This window comes from Balaenoptera ricei, chromosome 2 (assembly GCF_028023285.1).
Source record: "Balaenoptera ricei isolate mBalRic1 chromosome 2, mBalRic1.hap2, whole genome shotgun sequence".
In the NCBI taxonomy this organism is placed as follows: domain Eukaryota; kingdom Metazoa; phylum Chordata; class Mammalia; order Artiodactyla; family Balaenopteridae; genus Balaenoptera; species Balaenoptera ricei.
This window is the reverse complement of record NC_082640.1, coordinates 151,598,912-151,609,680: the sequence shown is the minus strand read 5'-3', so window position 1 is coordinate 151,609,680 and position 10,769 is coordinate 151,598,912. Positions and strand designations below refer to the sequence as shown.

The window sequence follows — 10,769 nt, the reverse complement described above, 5'->3', positions numbered from 1 at the left end:
AGGTGTGACTGCCTGTGTGAATCCCTGGGAGTAGATCTCACTGGGACCCTGGCAGTTCAGGGGGAGGGAGAGAGGGAGGCAGTGCTGGTAGAAGAGGTTACAGAATCCTAAAGCAACAGCAGAAGAATGACAATGGAAACAGCAAACGTCTTCCGCTTGGTGCCTCTCCTAATGCCACCTGCAGGGGAGCCCCAAGCAAAGCCCCCATTGCTCGGCAGTGGGCTCCCATTGCGGAAATAAGATTGAGTAGAGTCATTGGGGAGATGCTGAATATCTATGTCTGAGGGTGTCTTTAAAACCAAGAAGGTTCTCATCTGCTTGGAATGTAACAGAAACAGGTCTTCCTGAAGGCATGAGGTGGGATTAAGTAATCTTTCAGAAGTTCATCCTAGCCCTGTGCTTGGATACCCCAAGGAAACAAGGCAGTCTAGAATCTTGGGGTCTGGGGACTGTTGAATACTATTACTCTGGGGTCCGGAGTTGATGGAAGAGGCAGAGAATGGAAGTAAAGATAAAATGAAGAAGGAAGGAGTAAAACAAGGCAGGGCAACGGTAGCCTAAGATCTTAACCTGCATTTTCCAATTTACAGAGAACTTGTAATGCTTTATCTCCTTTATTGGAACAATCAGACAATCACGGCTGTGTGAGATAAGGAAGGTGATTATCTTTATCCAAGTTGGACAGATAAGGAAACAGGTGCCTAGGGGCCCCAAGGAACAGTGGCAGAGTCAAGGCTTAAAAGGAACAACCAGAATTGAAATCTCCAGAGGGGAAAGCTTGGCATCTCTATTTAGAAAAATCTCTACATGCAATTCTCATTTGCAGCCAGAATTGAGAGCCATTGACCTAGGCTTTCTGGCTACTAAGCCAGTGAACTTTCCAGAACATCTACTGTCCCTGTGGAAAGCCATGTTAGTGCATGTACAAAGTTACAAGCTTCTGGAAAGTAGGCCAGTTTGAGGTAAAGCTGGAAACAAAGAGGTATTTTAGGAGAGCTTCATCAATTGTATTCAATTGTGAAAGGGGAGAAGCTGGGTGACTCAAGGTGTCCTAGGTTGCCCCTGGAGAAAAGGGATGTTGTGTACCTAAGGAAGACGGCACCTCCACTCCTCAGTTCAGGAACTTCCATGGTCTTCCTGGAGAGGGGTCCCAGAAGGGCAGCCAGTAAGAGGCATCTGGAAGCCCAGAGAGTACTAGGGAAGTGGTAGGCATGCAGGTGAATCTGGCAAGTTCATGTTAAGAGTTTAGCCCATTATCAAGGCCAAATTCTTGACTCAGTGGCTTAGGAGGCGTTTATTTGCTTTTTCTAGCAACTCCACCCAGCCTCAGCAGGGGACACACTTCTCTCTGCATTTCCTGCCACCTCTTCTAGTGGCAAAAGATCCCATTCCCACTTAGGTAATGGAGGCTTTTTTGTAGGGAACAGCCAGTTAAGATGTATGGATTCCCGTGTTGCTATGAACAGGCTACAGAACAGAAAACCTGGGTACTTCCTGGAAAGTACTTCCTCCATCTTCTCAACAAATCAGATTCTCAAGACCAGCTGCTCCCCAACCTAGCTCATTCTTTGTTCTAGGAGACAGTTCCCAATGGACACATACCTGTGAAAACCTCTCTAGTAAACAACTGCATTGTTATTGAAATTTCGCTCTAAAATCCCAAAGCCAGGTAAAGCCTGATAGCCAGCTTTAATGATGGAGAAATCCAGGCATTAAAAACAAAAAACAAAAAAAAAACAAAGAAAACCCCCCTGATTTCTTGCATTGGTGGGTGTTTGGAAGAATGAAGTGAAGCATTAGGTCTTTTTAGTTTCTGTGGGCTTCCAGTGCTGTGCTCCCATGATAGCTCTTAGCAGGTCCCCAGATGTCCTGCAACACACTGCATGCTGGTGTTGAAAACAGAACCGTAGCAGCTTTGACCCCCTGCACACTTCCTTCTGTGGGGAACGACCAGCGCGAGCCCCCCTGAGGAGCCTCTGGGACTCAGTCTTCGTCTGATGAGAGGTAGGGGCATCCATCCCCTCTGAGTTTACCCAGCTGCTCTGTGACTCCGCTCTGTTATCCCAGCCACAACCAACGGCATCCTCATGCCCCTGTGGAGGTGGGGGGTGGGCTATTAGAGGAGATGGTACAGCACAGGGGCAAGGGCAGATGTGCTCTCCAGGACAAGTACCATCACCCACTGAGAGACTTTTCAAGACAAACACAGCTTCCCCTCTTCAGACTGGTGCAAGCTGAGGCACTGAAAGCCATTATTTTAGAAAACCACACACCGTCCTCCTAACGGTCCCTTTGATTTTGTGCTTGTGGAAAGTAACAGCCAAAGAGAGAAATGTGAACAGTAACATGTATATTTTAGTTGTAGTCTGAGTCAAGGGGACATGCGCCCAATCCTCTTCCTCATCCTTCAGCCCTCGGCAGACCCTGACCTCTCAATTGCACAATTCAGAGCTCGGCACTCAGCAGGCACTCAATAACCGTCTGTGCCAAGTGAGAACAATTTCCTGGGGCAAGTAGGAGTCAATCTTGCATCCCTCCCTGCCTTTTTTCCTCCCCGTCCAACCTTTGGGGCTCTGGTTTCCTGCAAGCAGTGAATTATTCATGTCTGCTCAGAGATATCACATTGGCCCTTCCTAGGTTGCCAACCGGGTGGAGCAGGGAGGTGGCTTTGTTCAGAGTCTGTAAATAGGAGCGACCTTCTTGTTCAAACAGCACTTACAGGTAGGTGACTGTTTTTGCTAAGTCATCCTGGGGATGCTCAAAGTCCCACTGTGATATCCTTCCTGGCTCCTCCCTCCTCCCCGCCCCTTTAACAGACCCTTAAGTGGGCTCACACTGCTCTGCTGCTCACTCTGCACTCCCACCATGGCTTACATTGCCAAGTCCTTCTACGACCTCAGTGCTATCAGCCTGGATGGGGAGAAGGTAGATTTCAATACATTCCGAGGCAGGGCAGTGCTGATTGAGAACGTGGCCTCGCTCTGAGGCACAACCACCCGGGACTTCACCCAACTCAACGAGCTGCAATGCCGCTTTCCCAGACGCCTGGTGGTTCTTGGCTTCCCTTGCAACCAATTTGGACATCAGGTGAGACGTCCCTGGTACTGTACCCAAGGAGTTGGGTTGCTGCAGCTCCAGTGGGCTAAAGAGAGGGGGAGGACGACTCTGTGTGTTGGAGTGTCTTGAATCATGGGGTATGTTTTGTTAATCTAGGTTTTTAGGTGCATGCGAGTACCAGGGAGAAGTCAGTATGATTCTGTCTGTGATAGAACACCAAACGTATGGATTTTTATGGTTTCTTGTCTTCCCACTACACTCCATGAGGGCTGGTACCAGGTCTGTTTTTCTCTCCATTGTGTCCTCAGTGCCTGGGTATAGAAGGCACTCATTAAATGTTTGTTGAATGAATGACTGGAGGAAATAGAAGATCAAGAATCAAACTAGGATTGAACTGACTCAGGAGACCTTCATTTTCACTAGATTTGATTCTGCTATCTAATACCTCTGTGCCCCAGGAAGAGTCACTCAATTTTTCTGTTTTGGTTTCCTCTTCTATAAACTAGGGATAATACCACTTATCTGATAGGATTATTATGAGGTTGTGGGGATAAGAGCTACAAAAGTAACTTGAAAAGTATAGAGTAATATGCAAATACAAGCAACTTTACTATTTAGATTGAAAGGTTTTGTTTGTTTGTTTAAAATCAGCCAAGTGGAGAGTGAATTTGGGGGAAGGCAAAAGGGTTTGCAAAGTGTACGTGTCTCCTCTGGGCATCACACGTACCTCTCTGTCCCTGATTAATGGGTCAAGTTGTTACAGATCTTCAGCCCGCACAGCTCAAGTTATCTTTTAGGGATTCTTATATTTTCACTTAGGATTTTAATAGCACAAGCAGGCAAAATGTCCTCCAATTATAATCCCTTGGGTTCAGTTCACAGTGGCATGAAGGCAAGGAAGAGATTATCAGAGATATAGGCAGGAAGGCTGAAATGTCATTGGCTGTGACAAACCTGAGCCCAAACCATGAGTGCTCTCACTGTTCCTTCCCTGCCTCAGTTCTGTTTCTAGGCTTGGCCAGGGCAAGAGAGACAGAAAGGGTAAAACCTCTTCAGAGGTGTCTCTCTGGCCCTAGAGATGCCTCCTTCCATCACTTCAGGCCAGCCAGTTGCTGGAGGGAATCTGTAACCTACCAGTAGCCAGCAGGCCTTTTGATTAGGAGATAAGATGTCTAATAGCCATCAACTCTGGGCTCAAGATGGCCTGGAACTGACTGTACTAATTGGTTCTAGTAGGTCAGAGGCACGAACTTCTTCCCCTGAGGGAGATATATGACTCTTAGACTTGGCGGATGGGGGTGGAAAATAAGGGTTTCCATGGGTCTTTGCGGGCTGTCAGGGGTGGGGAATGCTAAGTGGGGATAGGACAGTGCTGGCAGCGGGGAGGAAAGACAGGCAACAGGTTGAGATCTAAAGCATCCTAGCTGAGTACAGCAAGTGAGCGTGAGGTGCAGGAAGCTAAGTGAAAGGAACGATAATTACACATTCACAACTTTTGGTCCTTAAGCACTTATTTCTGTAACTTCCCCTTCCCCTGGCCTATTCCAGAACACTAAACCAATCCTATTTAATTCATGCCTGTTGGTCACGAAGTAATTCCGTTTACAGTACGTTCATTGTTGTCTCTAACCTACTTTGCCTTTATGGCACCTGAAAACTAGTCTTCCTTGGATGGGGTTTTCCTTCATCAAAGCTTCCTCCTACTTGTACTGCAGATCTAGGACAAGATGAAAGGAAGAAGCTATAAATCCCATTCTTCTAGACCTCAATTTCACCTTTAGTTTGAGGAGCTGAGGAGGGCAGAGGCCAAGGCTAGATTCAACACTCAGAGGTAATTAGAAGAAAGACAGGCAAGACCAGGGCAAAAGGAAAGGGAAGGTGGTGGCAGGGTGTGTGTGTGTGTGTGTGTGTGTGTGTGTGTGTGTGCGCGCGCGCATGTATGTGTGGGTGCGTAAGTGGAAGGAGGGTTCTAGGCAGTGTGACCTGAGCCTCCTTTCCCTTTCTTTCTACTGCCCAGAACTCAAGGTTCCTTGAAGCTTCAGACAGATACCCTAAGCATTGCTCAGGGTAGATCGGGGAGAGAAGTATCTTTCAGTACAAGAACAGCCAAGCTAGGGTCTGTGAGAACTTTCAGAAATGGCCTAGCAAACCATCAGACAATAGCTGTGAGAGGGAAAACTCCGAGTCAAGAGTAGGGCAAAGCGAATGAAGAAGGAAAGAGAAGGAAGCTGGGGTTGGGGGTACGCGGGGCGGATATACATAATAGAAAGAATGATCCTGGGGAGTACAGGAGGGTGACTTTGTAGATCCTTCATCTCTTGCGTTTCCCAAGCTCTTTGTCTCTTTCCTCCCCCAGGAGAACTGTCAGAATGAGGAGATCCTGAACAGCCTCAAGTACGTCCGCCCTGGGGGTGGATTCCAGCCCACCTTTACCCTTATCCAAAAGTGTGACGTGAATGGTCAGAATGAGCATCCTGTCTTCACCTACCTGAAGGATAAGCTCCCCTACCCTTACGACGACCCGTTTTCCCTCATGACCGATCCCAAGTTCATCATTTGGAGCCCTGTGCACCGCTCAGACGTGTCTTGGAACTTTGAGAAGTTCCTCATCGGGCCAGAGGGGGAACCCTTTCGGCGCTACAGCCGCACCTTCCCAACCATCAACATCGAGCCCGACATCAAGCGCCTCCTCAAAGTTGCCATATAAACACCAGCAGATCTCCTACTTCCTCCTGCCCCTGAGTGTCTTTCCTGAGCATTCAGTGTGCCCTCAGGAGACTCTGCTGGGCCCAGGATTTCCCTTCAGATCAGTTCCCTTCATTGAATAGCCTTGCCTTTCTGGTCTGCCTGTTTCCTTTCCTTCCCCCCAAACTTCTGGTTGGTGATTCAACCTGGGGCTCCAAGACGGGTGGGCTCTGAGCTTTCACAGAATGATGGCACCTTCCTAAATATGTATGGGAGGTGTCTGAGAAGTGTGAGGGTCCGGAGCCAGCCTGCTGGCTGAGTCCAATAAAGGGCGGGTGTGGAAACGGCCAGACTCTCTGTGTCTCTTCCTTGACCGAGGTGGGAGGGATGGCATAAAACTGCAGGTGGGACTGAGGGGCTGGCAGCACACAAAGGCTGAGGAGAGGGAGGCTCTGATCGAGGGGACACTCCAATTACTGTCTGGAAAGCAGGCTCAGGTCAAGGTCTGGGTGGCAGGCGGAGTTTTGGGAAATGTGAATTGTATTATTACTTTATGGCTCTTCTTCAGAACTGGGGAAAGGAGGTGATAACGAGGAGAAAGGGGAAGAAAAGTGGAGGAAGCACTGGGTAGTTAGTTAGAGGATTCCAGTCAGGAAGATGTCACTCTCACTGTGGGTACTGGGCTGACTAAATGTTACCTGCACCTTGAGAAGCTGAATTTGGTCCACTTTAATGACAGCAAGGGCGTGGAGGGTACAGTTAATGGGAACACAAAGAGTACTTTACCCATTTCCTGATCACCTTGTGGAGTAACGTTTGTTTTGGATCCTTTGTTAGACTGACTCTCCCTCTTTTTTAAAGTTCACATTCCACCCTTGTCTTTCTCACACTCACAAATTCACAAATGCAGGAACAAGACAGACAAGTTTAGGCATGAATGACTGGTTTCACTTCTTTTTCCATGAGGGTGGGGATGTGAGAGGGCCTCCCTTCAGACAGTCAGACTGTTTATAACCCGCCAACACGACAGCTGTTCTCTGTGAGAACAGAGTTCTGCCGAATGGCTTTGAAGGACGGTGCCCCAGAATCCTCACCTAGTACAGGCATACTCAAAAGCACCACCAAGACAAGGTCCTATCATGCTCTAGAAAAGACACCAGCTGACAGGCCACTGCCCTTTGACTTTGTCCCACAAACCTCTTCCTGGAAACTTCTCATTTTGCCCTTCCTTCTTTGACCACTAGATGGAATATTTTACTTCTCTTCATTGAAGCCCTGAAGGGACAGTTCTCCAAACTGGACACACAGCTTGAGAACCCCAATGCTGAGGGGAAAATGCTGAGGGATGTTCCCCGTAACTGTTTTCTAAGCACTTGCATCATTTGAGAAGTAAATGTGGAACAGAGGTTAAGGGTCCCTACTGTCTGACCGTCTACTAAAGCTATGTCATCAGTGGTGCTTTATTTCAAAACGGTAACCTGAGTGGTATAGTGGGAATCCCCTGGCATCCTTCTGCAGACTCTCTGCTAAATTAAGGCCATCCTTAATTTGACTCTTGAGAACTCAAACCCTTCAAGACTCCTACTGTCAGAGCCAAGAGCTGGGGTATGGGTTTGTGGGCAGGACCAAGCATTGATTTTAGAGCAATAACTGCAGAGACAAACTGCTTCCCTGAAGAAATAAAATCAGAATTCATGTGGGATGCTAGCATGATTTGTTCATCATCTTTACAGTGCTATTGCCTGTTATGATGTCTAACAGCAGTGCCAGCTATCCTGGATGCTGGTATTATGGCACAGGCAACTTAGGGCCTGATATGCCAGAACAATGTGTTGGGTCTTCCCCATGAGGCTCAAGTTGAGAGAATTATTTAGAGACTCCCAAAGGAATGGGAATTACAGTATAAGTGACTCTGCAGAGAGTCAGAAAGGGCCTTAATGCTAGGAAGAGGGCTCGTCACTTGGTCAGGGAAATGCTGTTTGCTTCAGAAATGAGAAATTGTTTTCTTTATTCCTCATCTTGTTGGTCCCCTTTACCTCCTCAGAAATATCAGCTTATGGTCATAAACAGACAAGGCAAAGCTTAATATAATCACCTACTTTCCTAGATAAACATAATCTTTTAATCAAATTTCCCTAGGGGCACTCAGGAAGTAAGGAGAAGTCCCATAAACAAACTTTCCCAGAAGTGCTGAGATAATGCTACTCGATTTAGAGGAGGGACAGAAGGAATCATTCCTCTGAGGGCTCTTACAAAAAATATGGCTTGGAATAAGTGATTTAGGGGGCCAAGATACAAACAAGACTGAAACTGATGATTATTTCCATGACTATGTTCCCACCGTTGCATCTCCTTAGTTTAAGGAACACTGAGCCAAACCCTTATTGGTGATTTCAAATCTGGTGATTTCTTATAATCACCATTACAACCATCATCCAAATTACCATATACTATACGCCCATACTGCATTAAGTACTTTCTATATGCTAGGTTATTTAATCCTCATACTGACCCTGAGGAATTTTCATCTCTATTTAAAGAGAAGGTAATTGAGCAAGACACTTTTCAGGGACAAAGGGCTAGTGAGGGGCAGAGTTGAAAGTTAAACCCAGGTCAGTCTGACTCCAAAGCTTCTACTATTAACCACAACACAATAGTGCTTCCTTCTGTCTCAGAGTTTCTGCATTAAGACCGCTGACAGCTGCCTGTCCACAGCACTGTATGACCTAATGACATTTTCACTTACATTTTATCATTTGATTTTAAAACTCCGTGAAGGAGGCATGATTATGTCTGTTTTTCCATTGAAGAAAACAAGGTACTGATAGAATGACTTGCCCAATGTCCCACCATGAGAAGGTGGCAAAGCTAATTTCAGACCCAGGTCTCTTGATTTCCTTTCTACCCAACCATAGCATATCTCACAATAGAGACTTGTACTACAGTCAAGAAACATACATTTTAAAACTAAGAGCCTCAAATTCAGTCAAGTAACTTAGCTTTGCTCAGGAAACAGAAGAATGAAACCGAAAGGATTCTTGTTACACTGAAATAAAGAACAGTGAATGTATACTTCTTACTGATGACTTACAAGTAACAAACCATATCTGGCTCTTCCTAGACTATATCATATGTCAATTAATCAGTACTGGGAGAACCCAAGATCATTTGAGGAAGACAGAGCTAGCTAAAACAACACAACAGCAAACAGGCTGAGCTTTGAACTCCAAGAGCCTAACCAGGTCGACCCCAGACCTGTACATCATGGAGCAGGTAGAGAAAGAATGAGGTGCTAGGACAAGTTCACGTTCCCCACTACACCTACAGGTGATTTCTTCTTGTATCTCAGAAAGGGAAGCAAAGAAGACCAATGCCTTTGCCTGGTTCCCCTTTACTTAAACAGAGAAATATAGATGCAGTAGAACTGAGTTCAAGAGGTCTTTATTCTATTAGATCCATAAAAGAATTCTAGAAGATGATAAAGTATCGCAAAACACAGTACAATGCTGGTTTAATAATAATGAAATATATGGATAGGATCTTATGTTTAAAATTTTTGTAATATATTGTCTAAAACAGATAATTACACATACTGCAAGAGATGAGGATATCAGGAGGGGCATATAAAATCATACTCTTGAGCTCCAAATGACTAAGTTGGAAGCATTAGCAAACTCCATGAAGGGACAATTCAGAAGCTATAATGGGCTTAGTGCTGCTATTTAAAGTAATGAAACATTTTCTCTGCTTTCTGGATTCATTTCACCAAACGATTTCCTCAGCAGGTCAGATATAGATTTGCAGAAAGTGGAAAGCATTTTCCAGGAATAAAACAACTGATGCTTAAGGAACAGCTGCCTTAACTTTTCTGAATAATAAATCTTGGTCTGACATGCCTAGATTCCTCAGAGTGCTGTCACTGATATCCTCAACCTCTTCCTAACCTTGCTAGACTCTGATACTTCATGTGTACTGAACACTATTACTGAGGGCATCACTGTACTAACTACGTAACCTGGACTAAGTTACTTAACTTCTTTGTGCCTCAGTTTCTCTGGCTCTAAAACTGGGATAACAATAGTACCTACCCTCATGGAATTGTTAATGAGGATTAAACAACTGCTTAAAAAGGCCTTGGCACATAGTAAGTACTCAATAAACCTCAGCTATTATCATTATTCCTGTTACAAAACAAAGCTTTTCCCTGATGTCAACAACTTTGCTCACTCAGTTCAGAATGTCTGAGATATGAATAGGAAAAAATTCTGTTTTAATGCCTGACCCTTAAGTTTTGATTTCATAATGAGAAGAACTAACTGAAACCATCTCATTCTGTCTAGAACTTTATATGCCTTCCAAAGCATTTTATATTCATTGTTCATTTGGATCTAATAATACTGCGAAGGAAGTATAACATCAATTTATATTAGTCCAATTTTATAGAAAGGGGACAATAAAGTCCAGAATGACACTTTGCTTAATGGTTATACTGCTACCAAATGGCAGAGGCCTACATGCCAGGTTTTATGACACCCAAGCCAGAATTCTTTCAACTATGCAAGGTAAGATATTCTAAGATCCCTTTGGAGCAATTGAAACCATTCTATTTATATTAACTAAAGTCCACACTTTATTCAGATTTCCCTAGTTTTACCAAATGTTCTCTTTCTGGTGCAGGATCTCATTCAGGATACCACATTACATTTAATAGTCATGCTCTTTTTTGGCTGTGAGAGTTCCTCAGACTTCCTTGTCTGTGATGACCTTGACAGTTTTGAGGAGTATTGGTCAGGTATTTTCCTCCATTGGGATTCCTCTCTCAACTGGGATTTGTCTGAAGTTTTTCTCATGATTAGACTGGGGTTACGGGTTTTGGGGAGGAAGACCACAAAGGCAAAGTGTCATTCTCATCACATCATATCAAGAGTAATGCTATCAACACGGCTCATCATCAATGATGATAATCTTGATCACCAGGCTAGTGTTTGTCAGGTTTCTCAGTGAACTAAAAGTTAAAGTTACTTTTC

At 45.0% G+C, this 10,769-nt stretch overlaps 1 protein-coding gene across 1 annotated transcript; it reads left to right on the top strand.

Annotated features, from left to right (window-relative positions):
- The first annotated feature begins 81 nt into the window (after window positions 1–81).
- GPX2 (glutathione peroxidase 2) lies at window positions 82–6,089 on the top strand. The gene is made up of 3 exons (XM_059914458.1): window positions 82–2,004; window positions 2,638–3,087; window positions 5,414–6,089. Exons 2-3 carry the CDS (start codon window positions 2,866–2,868, stop codon window positions 5,762–5,764), a joined length of 573 nt encoding a protein of 190 aa, XP_059770441.1. The 5' UTR covers window positions 82–2,004; window positions 2,638–2,865; the 3' UTR covers window positions 5,765–6,089.
- The last annotated feature ends 4,680 nt before the right edge of the window (window positions 6,090–10,769 follow it).